At 39.3% G+C, this 13444-nt stretch overlaps 2 protein-coding genes across 2 annotated transcripts; both read left to right on the top strand.

Annotated features, from left to right (window-relative positions):
• The first annotated feature begins 243 nt into the window (after nucleotides 1–243).
• LOC308695971 (E3 ubiquitin/ISG15 ligase TRIM25-like) lies at nucleotides 244–3771 on the top strand. The gene is made up of 6 exons (XM_081374280.1): nucleotides 244–943; nucleotides 1261–1356; nucleotides 1554–1787; nucleotides 1900–2059; nucleotides 2199–2258; nucleotides 3044–3771. Exons 1-6 carry the CDS (start codon nucleotides 356–358, stop codon nucleotides 3565–3567), a joined length of 1662 nt encoding a protein of 553 aa, XP_081230406.1. The 5' UTR covers nucleotides 244–355; the 3' UTR covers nucleotides 3568–3771.
• A 913-nt stretch (nucleotides 3772–4684) lies between these two features.
• On the top strand, nucleotides 4685–12815 carry LOC308696718 (uncharacterized protein; the record flags this gene model as incomplete). The annotated part of the gene is made up of 12 exons (XM_081375610.1): nucleotides 4685–5357; nucleotides 5673–5768; nucleotides 5966–6199; nucleotides 6312–6471; nucleotides 6609–6668; nucleotides 7153–7675; nucleotides 8967–9561; nucleotides 9843–9938; nucleotides 10136–10369; nucleotides 11817–11976; nucleotides 12129–12188; nucleotides 12277–12815. The coding sequence occupies exons 1-12, from the start codon at nucleotides 4770–4772 to the stop codon at nucleotides 12813–12815; spliced, it is 3345 nt and encodes a 1114-aa protein (XP_081231736.1). The 5' UTR covers nucleotides 4685–4769.
• Between the last annotated feature and the right edge of the window lie 629 nt (nucleotides 12816–13444).

Here is a 13444-nt window from a genome sequence, read left to right on the forward strand (position 1 = left end):
CCGTTATGAAACGAAGTCGAATCAGCTATAAAGCATCTCTGACTGCAGACAACAGCGGTGTCACATTTATTTACATTTACAGTTATTCAGTTCATATTGAGAGGAATGTTTTGATGGTCGACATTATTATTTGTGTCCAATAGAGAGCAGCAGAGCGTTAGATTTTAACAGTTTAGACATCTTACCAGCTCTCTCGCTTTCCCTCTCTTTCCCCCTCTGTTAGCCAGTAGCCACATCACCTTCAGTTCTGTGGAAGTGAAACTCATCACTACTTCCTGCTCAGTCTGGGTGAGGGATTCAGCAGTTTTGTGGGGGGTTTCTGTTTCTGAGGGCTAAACTGTTTGTGAGTTACTAAATGGCAGAATCCAGTGTTTCTTTGGCTCAGGATCAGTTCAGTTGTTCAATCTGTATGGATCTACTGAAGCATCCAGTGACCATTCCCTGTGGACACAGTTACTGTATGATCTGTATAACAGGCTTCTGGGATCAGGATGATCAGAAGGGAGTCTACAGCTGCCCTCAGTGCAGACAGAGCTTCACTACAAGACCTGTTTTAGGTAAAAACACCATGCTGGCTGAAGTGGTGGAGAAACTCAAGAAGACGAAACTACAAGCTCGTCCTGCTCAGTGTTACACTGAATCTGGAGATGTGGAGTGTGACGTCTGTACTGGGGACAAAAACAAAGCCATCAAGTCCTGTCTGGTGTGTCTGAACTCTTATTGTCAAAATCATCTGGAACAACATGAGATTTTCTTCAAAGGTAAGAGACACAATCTAATGGACGCCACTGGACGACTTCAGGAGATGATCTGCCCTCAACATGAGAAACTGCTGGAGATTTACTGTCGTACTGATCAACACTGTATATGTTATTTGTGTACAATGGATGTGCACAAAAATCATGAGACTGTATCAGCTGCAGCAGAGAGGACTGAGAAACAGGTATTAACTGATATTGAGACTATAATTCAAATATTAATTTCAATTGCAACGTGATGAAATTGAACATATAAAGGATTTTGTTTATCATGCTGTGCCATGTGTTTTACAAATATCTTCTGGAAAATCTGGAAGTTGCTATAAGATTTAATTAACATCTAAATAGTAGCGGGTGATATCAGAAATGAACAATTTGATTTGTAAGGTTAACGCAAACATACTATGTACAAACATTGATTTAGATAAATTTGAATGTTAACATGTTTTTATTATCAAACACATATACACACTGAATATTAAACAATACACTTTCCCGACAGAGACAGTTAGAAGAGACACAGAGAACAAACCAGCAGAGAATCGAGGAGAGACAGAAGGAGCTTGAGGAGCTGAGAGAGGCTGTGGAGTCTCACAAGGTGAGTTTAGAGCAGAAGAACTGCTGGAAGAGCTGTTTCAGACTCAGTTAGGACTCTCCTCCAGTCAGTCCGTGAGGAGCCAGTGCTGGAGCTCTTTCAGTCCCACTGAAGCCCACTGTGGGGAACAGGCTGTGTGAGGGACCAGTAAGAGCTGAGTGAATGGACTGGTTCTAATGCGTCTCTGTGTGTCCTAACAGCGCTCTGCACAGGCAGCAGTGGAGGACAGTGAGAGGATCTTTACTGAGCTGATCCGCTCCATTGAGAGAAGCCGCTCTGAGGTGACACAGCTGATCAGAGACCAGGAGAAGACTGCAGTGAGTCGAGCTGAAGAACGACTGGAGCGACTGGAGCAGGAGATTGAGGATCTGAGGAGGAGAGACACTGAGCTGGAGCAGCTTTCACACACAGATGATCACATTCAGTTCCTCCAGGTAACAGAGATCTGACAAACAGGACAGTGTCTTTAAGAAGGGAAGAGATTGCGTTTTCTAATGTTTCTGTGTCTTTAGCTGCTGTTTCTTTTGTGTCTTTGTGTCTGTGTAGAGTTTCCAGTCTCTCTCTGTCCCTCCTGGATCTACAGACTCGTCCAGCATCACTGTCAGTCCTCGTCTCTCTTTTGACGATGTTGGTAAATCTGTGTCTCATCTGAGAGAGAAACTGGAGCATTTCTGCAGAGAGGAAATAGAAAAGATATCTGGAATAGGTAAGTACTGGATCATTTGTGTACTCCCTCCCAGAATTAAGTGATTCATCATGAAATATAATGTGGAATGAAAAGTAATAATATTAAATAGATGTAGGCTATATTTAATGTTCTCTGTACTTTTATTGATATTCCACAGTAACATACATTGAGATAATTCCCATACCCGAGCTCAAGACCAGGGATGAATTTTTACATTGTAAGTCTCTATACACACACACACACACACACACACACACACACACACACACACACACACACACACACACACACACACACACACACACACACACACACACACACACACACACACACACACACACAGAGACACAGACACAGACACAGACAGACATATGTTGGGTTAGTTGGATTGTATATGTTGGTTTTCCATAGACCTAATGATTCTTTATACTATACAAACTGTATATTTTATCTCCAAACCCTAAACCTACCCATGACAGAAACCTTTCTGCATTTTACATTTTCAAAAAATAACATAATATGATGTAAAAGCTGTTTTTCTCATAGGGAACAAAAATGTCCCCACAAGGACAAGGATTTTGGATATTGCTCTTTGTGTGGACATTTTGTCCCTATAACATAGGGTTTACCTGAAACACACACACACACACACACACACACACACACACACACACACACACAAACACACTACTACTACTTCTACTACATTGATTTACCCTCTTATAATCTGATTGACTCCACTATAGTCATACATTTATTCTCTGTTAATCTTATACTTGTAGGATGTTTTGGATGTGTAATGTGTGCATGTCTGTCATGCGTGGGGAATGTGAGTTTTAGTAAAGCTTCCATCTTAAGAGCCCGCTGTCTCCTGTCTGTTCATTACTAATAATATAACAAATCTTAGTTAAATAAAATAAGATATAAAAATAAAACTCTTGCAACTGTTAATATTTCAAATAATTATTTCCTGATGTAGATTATTTGTTTTGTTTCCATCAGATTTCCGTCAGTTCACTGTGGATATAAATACAGCGTATAAAAGTATTTGTCTGTCTGACGGGAACCGAGTGATTAAATACACTGACACAGTCCAGTCGTATCCTGATCATCCAGACAGATTTGATACTCTGGAGCAGGTGTTGTGTCGAGAGAGTGTGTGTGGACGCTGTTACTGGGAGGTTGAATGGAGTGGTGAGGTGGGTATATCAGTGTCATATAAGAGCATCAGTAGGAAAGGAGAGGAAAATGAATGTATTTTTGGACGCAACATTCAGTCTTGGAGATTATTTTGCACTTCCTTCGCATGTTTACTCTGGTATGATAAAAAAAAGACTAAACTCCCTGTAGTCTCCATCTCCTCTAGAATAGGAGTGTATGTGGATCACAGTGCAGGAACTCTGTCCTTCTACAGCGTCTCTGACACAATGACCCTCATTCACAGAGTCCACACCACATTCACTCAGCCTCTCTATCCTGGCTTTAGAGTTTATGGATCAGTGAAACTGTGTGATCTCAGAAAATAGATGATACAAAGTCATATAGGCTACTACAGCATGTGATATTACTAATAAAATTATAAGTAAAAATCGTATTACATTAATCTAATAATGGTTGTTATGTGTGAGTGAAAGAATAACAATGAATAATCTTTATTGTAACCAATAAGACAAATAATATTCATACTGTCTGTCACTGTATGCTGTTAATAAATAAAAAATGAGAGAACCAAAGGCCCTCGTGTCATTTATTTTGCCCTACTACTTATTTAAACTTGGAATCTGAGTTCATGACATCACAGTTATGAATTAACAACCTTGCAGGTCAAAGGTGTTGCTGTTCATTCTGTTTAAATATGTAACGTGAGTGAAAAAACATGCAGCGTGATCAACAGTGAAACAACTCAGATTTGACTTCAATAAAAAGAAGCAGAGAAAGTTTATCTTTTAAAGATCATTTTATCATCTTACTAAAGATAAATTGCAAATGACTAAAGATAGGTTATAAAAAGTAAAATGTTTGAATGAAGAAACAAATAATAACAAAAATAATATAAAAAACGCTGACATTTGTACAATTTAGAATAAAATTATTCTGTAAAAGCATTAACAATCACACATAAACTGTAACATGAAAACATTAAATTAGAGTATTGTTAATACAAATGAATTATCAATATAATATATTGCCATTTTATTTGTCTTTCAAATTAAAGACTCCATTTGGAGATCCATTTTTGGGGTGAATTGTAGTTCTATAATCTTTGAGTCAGACCCAATTCTGGGTAAAATAGAGAATAGGCCTAGTGTTGTTATTCATCTTAAGTCAGTTCAGTGTTGATTCTGTTCAGTTCAATAACAGAGTCGATGCTGCTAAATTTGTCCGTTATGAAACGAAGTCGAATCAGCTATAAAGCATCTCTGACTGCAGACAACAGCGGTGTCACATTCAGTTCATATTGAGAGGAATGTTTTGATGGTCGACATTATTATTTGTGTCCAATAGAGAGCAGCAGAGCGTTAGATTGTAACAGTTTAGACATCTTACGTGTTCTCTCGCTTTCCCGCTCTTTCCCCCTCTGTTAGCCAGTAGCCACATCACCTTCAGTTCTGTGGAAGTGAAACTCATCACTACTTCCTGCTCAGTCTGGGTGTGGGATTCAGCAGTTTTGTGGGGGTTTTCTGTTTTTGAGGGCTAAACTGTTTGTGAGTTACTGTTTTGCAGTAAAATGGCAGAGTCCAGTGTTTCTTTGGCTCAGGATCAGTTCAGTTGTTCAATCTGTCTGGATCTACTGAAGGATCCAGTGACCATTCCCTGTGGACACAGTTACTGTATGATATGTATCACAGGCTGCTGGGATCAGGATGATCAGAAGGGAGTCTACAGCTGCCCTCAGTGCAGACAGACCTGCACTACAAGACCTGTTTTAGGTAAAAACACCATGCTGGCTGAAGTGGTGGAGAAACTCGAGAAGACAAAACTACAAGCTCGTCCTGCTCAGTGTTACACTGAATCTGGAGATGTGGGGTGTGACGTCTGTACTGGGGACAAAAACAAAGCCATCAAGTCCTGTCTGGTGTGTCTGAACTCTTACTGTCAAAATCATCTGGAACAACATGAGAATTTTTTCAAAGGTAAGAGACACAATCTAATGGACACCACTGGACGATTTCAGGAGATGATCTGCCCTCAACATGAGAAACTACTGGAGATTTACTGTCGTACTGATCAACACTGTATATGTTATTTGTGTACAATGGATGTGCACAAAAATCATGAGACTGTATCAGCTGCAGCAGAGAGGACTGAGAAACAGGTATTAACTGATATTGAGACTATAATTCAAATATTAATATCAATTGCAATGTGATGAAATTGAACATATAAAGGATTTTGTTTATCATGCTGTGCCATGTGTTTTACAAATATCTTCTGGAGAATCTGGAAGTTGCTATAAGATTTAATTAACATCTAAATAGTAGCGGGTGATATCAGAAATGAACAATTTGATTTGTAAGGTGAACACAAATGTACTATGTACAAACATTGATTTAGATAAATTTTAATGTAAATGTTTTTCTTATCAAACACATATACACACTGCATATTAAACAATACACTTTCCCGACAGAGACAGTTAGAAGAGACACAGAGAACAAACCAGCAGAGAATCGAGGAGAGACAGAAGGAGCTTGAGGAGCTGAGAGAGGCTGTGGAGTCTCACAAGGTGAGTTTAGAGCAGAATAACTGCTGGAAGAGCTGTTTCAGACTCAGTTAGGACTCTCCTCCAGTCAGTCCGTGAGGAGCCAGTGCTGGAGCTCTTTCAGTCCCACTGAAGCCCACTGTGGGGAACAGGCTGTGTGAGGGACCAGTAAGAGCTGAGTGAATGGACTGGTTCTAATGCGTCTCTGTGTGTCCTAACAGCGCTCTGCACAGGCAGCAGTGGAGGACAGTGAGAGGATCTTTACTAAGCTGATCCGCTCCATTGAGAGAAGCCGCTCTGAGGTGACACAGCTGATCAGAGACCAGGAGAAGACTGCAGTGAGTCGAGCTGAAGAACGACTGGAGCGACTGGAGCAGGAGATTGAGGATCTGAGGAGAAGAGACACTGAGCTGGAGCAGCTTTCACACACAGATGATCACATTCAGTTCCTCCAGGTAACAGAGATCTGACAAACAGGACAGTGTCTTTAGGAAGAGAAGAGATTGTGTTTTCTAATGTTTCTGTGTCTTTAGCTGCTGTTTCTTTTGTGTCTTTGTGTCTGTGTAGAGTTTCCAGTCTCTCTCTGTCCCTCCTGGATCTACAGACTCGTCCAGCATCACTGTCAGTCCTCGTCTCTCTTTTGACGATGTTGGTAAATCTGTGTCTCATCTGAGAGAGAAACTGGAGCATTTCTGCAGAGAGGAAATAGAAAAGATATCTGGAAAAGGTATGTACTGGATCATTTATGTAATCCCAGAATTAAGTGGTTCATCATGAAATATAAACTGGAATGAAAAGTGCACAAAAAATGTATATGAAATATGTACATTTAATGTTCTCTGTACTTTTTTTCATATTCCACAGTAACATACATTGAGATCATTCCCACACCCGAATTCAAGACCAGGGGGAAATTTGTACAATGTAAGTCTCTACACACACAGAGACACATGTTGGGTTTTCATGTTTTATGTGGACTTTCCATAGACATAATAATTTTTTATACTGTACAAACTGTATATTTTATCTCCAAACCCTAAACCATGATATAAAACTTTCTGCATTTAAAATTTTCAAAAAATATTACAATATGATTTATAAGCTGTTATCCTCATAGGGAACAAAAATGTCCCCACAAGGACAAGGATTTTGGATATTGCTCTTTGTGGGGACATTTTGTCCCCATAACATAGGGTTTACCTGAACCACACAAACACACTACTACTACTACTACTTCTACGACATTGATTTACCCCCTTATAATCTGACTGACACCAACATTTAGTCATACATTTATTCTCTGTTAATCTTTGTTGAATAAAATAAGATATAAAAATAAAACTCTTGCAACTGTTAATATTTGAATTAATTATTTCCTGATGTAGATCATTTGTTTTGTTTCCATCAGATTTCCGTCAGTTCACTGTGGATATAAATACAGCGCATAAAAGAATTTGTCTGTCCGAAGGGAACCGAGTTATTAAATATACTGACACAGTCCAGTCGTATCCTGATCATCCAGACAGATTTGATTATTGGGAGCAGGTGTTGTGTCGAGAGAGTGTGTGTGGACGCTGTTACTGGGAGGTGGAGTGGAGTGGTGAGGTGGGTATATCAGTGTCATATAAGAGCATCAGTAGGAAGGGAAAGGGAAATGAATGTATTTTTGGACGCAACATTCAGTCTTGGAGATTATTTTGCTCTTCCTCCAAATGTTTATTCTGGTACGATAAAAAAAAGACTAAACTCCCTGTAGTCTCCAGCTCCTCTAGAATAGGAGTGTATGTGGATCACAGTGCAGGAACTCTGTCCTTCTACAGCGTCTCTGACACAATGACCCTCATTCACAGAGTCCACACCACATTCACTCAGCCTCTCTATCCTGGCTTTAAAGTTTACTTTTTGGGACCACATATTTCAAAAGTAAAACTGTGAGAATTGAACTGCATTGATGGTACAGAGAATCATGTTTGAGGTCAATGATAAATCCATATCACTGAAATGCTGAGTAGAGCCTTTTCTTAGATTAATCGGATGAATAAATGTTCATAAACATAGAGTATAAAAAAGATGAATGTGGAAATATCATCGACACCAACAGTAGAAATAATACTTGTAATGTAACTCAATTTACTTGCTTAATGCAAATAAAATAAATAAGAAGCATGAGAGGCATTTTGTTGTGTTTTCTTCAATCATACATTAATACGTATATATATATTCATTGAGGGAATTTAGAGGATCCTCTTTGTCTTTAAATATTAAATGTTTATTAAACAACAGTGGATTCAACAGTGACACTTTAGAGAGACTTGTACTTGAATGAAGATACAAATATGTATGATATTTTCCAGAACTAATGGTTACAGTTGAGTCTCATATTGTTGCTTCTTTCACTGTACCTCTGGATCTTCTCATTTTGCCTCAACATGTTTACAGCAAGTAATTTATTTTAACCTCAGTGACTTACAGGCCGATCACAGACAGGGTCAGTCCTAATCTATTGGCCTTCCATTAAGACTGCAGCTTAAGAGCACAATGGTCACACACTTTCTGTTCTTCTATGTATTACATGAGGATGCTTTACCCTAAACCCGCTGGATGTTGATGCATACCTGGACATGTTTTTTGTTATTTTATTTACATTTTAATGTAAGTTTTTGTCACTGCTTTTCCATTCTTCTTCCATAACTATCACTAGTTCATTCTACTAAATATCCTATGATTTTTAAACACTTTCTAATTGACAAGACAGTAAATGCTTTGTGATGAGACATACATTTTAAGTTTAGCATGGTCATTATTTAATAAAGTAATAACACGACAATCATTTTGCAGTTATAAAAGCAACAAACTATTCTAGAATTATTTATAATTATGATTTACTAAAGACTCATTGTAGGGACAGTGAGAGGACATTAGTATTAACATCAACATTAGTATTAGTGAACAGTAGAGGGCAGTGAACCTTACCTCCCTCTCTCTCTCTCTCTCTCTCTCTCTCTCTCTCTCTCTCTCTCTCTCTCTCTCTCTCTCTCTCTCTCTCTCTCTCTCTCTCTCCTGCTTTCACTTTCTTTCTCACTCTTTTAGCCACTCATACCTTCAGTGAAAGTGAAAGTGAAAGTGAAACGCATCACTACTTCCTGCTCAGTCTGGTGTGGGATTCAGCAGTTTTCTGTTTTTTTTTTCTGTTTATAAGGGCTAGACTAAACAGTAAAATAGTAAAATGGCAGAATCCAGTGTTTATTTGGCTCAGGATCAGTTCAGTTGTTCAATCTGTCTGGATCTACTGAAGCATCCAGTGACCATTCCCTGTGGACACAGTTACTGTATGATCTGTATCACAGGCTTCTGGGATCAGGATGATCAGAAGGGAGTCTACAGCTGCCCTCAGTGCAGACAGACCTTCACTACAAGACTTGTTTTAGGTAAAAACACCATGCTGGCTGAAGTGGTGGAGAAACTCAAGAAGACAAAACTGCAAGCTGCTCGTCCTGCTCAGTGTTACACTGAATCTGGAGATGTGGAGTGTGACGTCTGTACTGGGGACAAAAACAAAGCCATCAAGTCCTGTCTGGTGTGTCTGAACTCTTACTGTCAAAATCATCTGGAACAACATGAGATTTTCTTCAAAGGTAAGAGACACAATCTAATGGACGCCACTGGACGACTTCAGGAGATGATCTGCCCTCAACATGAGAAACTACTGGAGATTTACTGTCGTAGTGAACAGAAGTGCATTTGTTTGCTGTGTATGGTGGATGAACACAAAAACCATGAGACTGTATCGGTTGCAGCAGAGGGAACTGAGAAACTGGTATGAACTAAAGAAAGTGCTTAACTGTCAAATGCATGTGAAATATGCCCCCCCCCCCCAATTCTATTGTGTATGAGCATTATTGAAAGAGTTCAAACAATAAGTTCATAATTGGTTAGTGTTGGATTATGGCAGTGCCATTACTCAACCATCTTAAAATAAATGTGTGAACAAATATACTACGAAGATAACGATTGTTTACATGAGATAAAAGCTTCTAAAAATACATATAAAAAAGGATCCCAAAACAGTACACACTTATCAGTAAACTTTCCCAACAGAGACAGTTGGAGGAAATGCAGAGAACAAACCAGCAGAGAATGGAGGAGAAACTGAAGGAGCTTGAGGAGCTGAGAGAGGCTGTAGAGTCTCACAAGGTGAGTTTGGAGCAGAATAACTGCTGGAAGAGCTGTTTCAGACTCAGTTAGGACTCTCCTCCTGTCAGTCCGTGAGGAGCCAGTGCTGGAGCTCTTTCAGTCCCACTGAAGCCCACTGTGGGGAACAGGCTGTGTGAGGGACCAGTAAGAGCTGAGTGAATGGACTGGTTCTAATGCGTCTCTGTGTGCCCTAACAGCGCTCTGCACAGGCAGCAGTGGAGGACAGTGAGAGGATCTTTACTGAGCTGATCCGCTCCATTGAGAGAAGCCGCTCTGAGGTGACACAGCTGATCAGAGACCAGGAGAAGACTGCAGTGAGTCGAGCTGAAGAACGACTAGAGCAACTGGAGCAGGAGATTAAGGATCTGAGGAGGAGAGACACTGAGCTGGAGCAGCTTTCACACACAGAACATCACATTCAATTCCTCCAGGTAACAGAGATCTGACAAACAGGACAGTGTCTTTAGGAAGGGAAGAGATTGCGTTTTCTATCAAATGATTCTGTGTCTTTAGCTGCTGTTTCTTTTGTGTCTTTGTGTCAAGTCAAGTCAAGTCAAGTTTATTTATATAGCGCTTTTCACAACACAGGTTGTATCAAAGCAGCTTCACAGTAATAAATTAGAACAATACATCAATGTTTGTTTCTAGTGGAACGTCTACGTTCGGTAATGCTGATCAATAGTATCGTTGATTGATTAATTCAATTAAATATCCCCAAATATCCCCAACTGAGCAAGCCAAAGGCAACAGTGGCAAGGAACCGAAAAACTCCATCAGGTGACCTAATGGAGAAAAAAAAACCTTGGGAGAACCCGGGCTCAGTCGGGGGCCAGTTCTCCTCTGGCGTTTATGAACTAGAGGTCGGATTTAACTGTAGGATTAAAAGTATTATATGAATGCCTGGCTGAAGAGATGCGTCTTTAATCTAGTTTTAAACTGGGAGAGTGAGTCTGAGCAACGAACAGTATCCGGAAGACTATTCCAGAGTTTTGGTGCTAAATGTGAAAATGCTCTCCCTCCTTTGGTGGATCTGGATATCCTAGGTATGACCAAAAGCCTCGAATTTATTGATCTTAAAGAGCGCGATGGATTATAGGGCGATAGAAGATCGGTTAAATAGACTGGAGCTAAGCCGTTTAGGGCTTTATAAGTCAGTAGCAATACCTTGTAATTAATACGGGACTTTATAGGTAACCAATGTAGGAATGATAAAATCGGTGTTATATGATCATATTTTCTTGATCTAGTTAGAACTCTAGCGGCGGCATTTTGGACTAACTGTAGCTTGTTTATTAAGGATGCAGGACAACCGGCTAATAACGCATTACAGTAATCTAGTCTCGAGGTCATGAATGCATGAACTAACTTTTCTGCGTCAGAAACTGATAGCATATTACGTAGCTTAGCAATGTTTCTAAGGTGGAAAAAGGCTGTTCTTGTAACATATGAAATATGATTTTCAAAAGACAGGTTGCAGTCTAATATAACACCCAGGTCTTTTACTGTAGAGGATGAAGTAACAGGACATCCTACTATGTTAAAGTTGTATTGTGAGAGGTTTTGTGGGTGGTTTTTTGAACCGATAAGTAGTACCTCTGTCTTGTCTGGATTTAATAAAAGAAAATTATGCGTCATCCAATCTTTTATATCTTTAACACACTCTGTCAATTTGGATAATTTAGCGTTTTCATCTGGCCGTGATGAAATATAGATTTGAGTGTCATCAGCATAACAATGGAAACTAATTCCATGTTTCCTTATAATATTTCCAAGTGGCAGCATATATATTGAGAATAATAGAGGGCCTAACACAGATCCCTGCGGCACTCCATAGTGCTACCAACACAATGATGTTGGTAAATCTTTGTGTCTGTGTAGAGTTTCCAGTCTCTCTCTGTCCCTCCTGGATCTACAGACTCGTCCAGCATCACTGTCAGTCCTTGTCTCTCATTTAATGATGTTGGTAAATCTGTGTCTCATCTGAGAGAGAAACTGGAGCATTTCTGCAGAGAGGAAATAGAAAAGATGTCTGATATGGGTAATGCACTAGATTGTTCTTTTACTTTCAGAAATAATTTAAGCATCATGCTAAAAAAAATATAAAATGTTTAGAAAAATGAATACAGAATACATTGTTTCTTTCAATGTTTTCTTTAATATTACACTGAATATGTCTTTTGGTTTTCATAGTTAAATACATCAATATTGTATCCAACCCTGAACCAAAGACAAGGGAGGAGTTTCTTCAATGTAAGGCACAACACTAGTGGGTGAAATCTTCCCATTTGATGTCAGTAATTTCCTGATTTAGAGAAAGATTATGTGTTTTATCTTTCAGATTCCCGTCGGTTCACGCTGGATGCAAACACAGTGCATAAATACCTATGTTTGTCTGAGGAGAACAGAATGATTACTGAAACCAACACAGACCAGCGGTATCCTGATCATCCAGACAGATTTGATAGTTTGACTCAGGTGTTGTGTCGAGAGAGTGTGTGTGGACGCTGTTACTGGGAGGTTGAGTGGAGTGGGAGAGGAGTGTGTATATCAGTGTCATATAAGAGCATCAGCAGGAAGAGACAGGGTTTTTTTGAATGTGCGTTGGGATATAATGATCAGTCTTGGAGTTTGTATTGCTTTCCCTCCAGTTACTGCAAATACTCATTCTGTCACAGTGACACAGAGACTGAACTCCTTGCCGTCTCCATCTCCTCTAGAATAGGAGTGTATGTGGATCACGGTGCAGGAACTCTGTCCTTCTACAGCGTCTCTGACACAATGACCCTCATTCACAGAGTCCACACCACATTCACTCAGCCTCTCTATCCTGGCTTTAGAGTTTATGGATCAGTAAAACTGTGTGATATCACAAAATAGAATAGGCTAAAGGGCTGCAGGATGTGCGATAGGCTTTTATAGGATTCGTAGTTGATCTGTGATCCTTAACGCATGTAATTTGCAGATTAATTGCAAAGTTTAACCATCAGAGTGACAGTTTATCATTTGCATGTGTTTTTAAGTCCTGTCAATTTAAACATCAAGTGCAAAAAGACTGAGTCACACACACAGAGCCACACAGACAGCACGTGAAGTTCGTGAACACCGAATTCCCTTCCCTTTCTTATCTATTTGTGCTTAAACAGACATGTGCATGGAAAATTAAGTCAAAATTCCTGTCTCGACGAGTTTCCTCTTGAACGCAGTCGGTTATGAGTTGTAAACAGAGAAAGAAAACGGATGCTTGTCATTACCAATGTGCGTTCATCTTTATGACAGCAGCCCAATATACCTGCAACTGTTTGTGTCACCAATGTTAATCAAACAACAAAAGAGAAAGAGAAAATCACTTTTGTTGCTTTAACAAAAATAAACTGTATTAATTATATGAATCCTATTTAATTTATACAGTGAAGACTATGAAGTGTAATTTTACATTTGATTATTCAATGTCTGTACCTGAATAGTTAATTTACCTGAAAAACATAAAGCACTGCTTATTTCATCTG

This window comes from Scardinius erythrophthalmus, assembly GCF_964197995.2.
Source record: "Scardinius erythrophthalmus genome assembly, chromosome: 9".
NCBI lineage: Eukaryota > Metazoa > Chordata > Actinopteri > Cypriniformes > Leuciscidae > Scardinius > Scardinius erythrophthalmus.

Excerpts from the sequence above, each read along its gene's own strand:
- LOC308695971 (XM_081374280.1), top strand. The coding sequence starts at position 356 with ATGGCAGAATCCAGTGTTTCTTTGGCTCAGGATCAGTTCAGTTGTTCA. Across the intron at positions 1,788-1,899 it reads ATCACATTCAGTTCCTCCAG|AGTTTCCAGTCTCTCTCTGT; the intron begins GTAACAGAGATC and ends GTGTCTGTGTAG. Across the intron at positions 2,060-2,198 it reads AGAAAAGATATCTGGAATAG|TAACATACATTGAGATAATT; the intron begins GTAAGTACTGGA and ends GATATTCCACAG.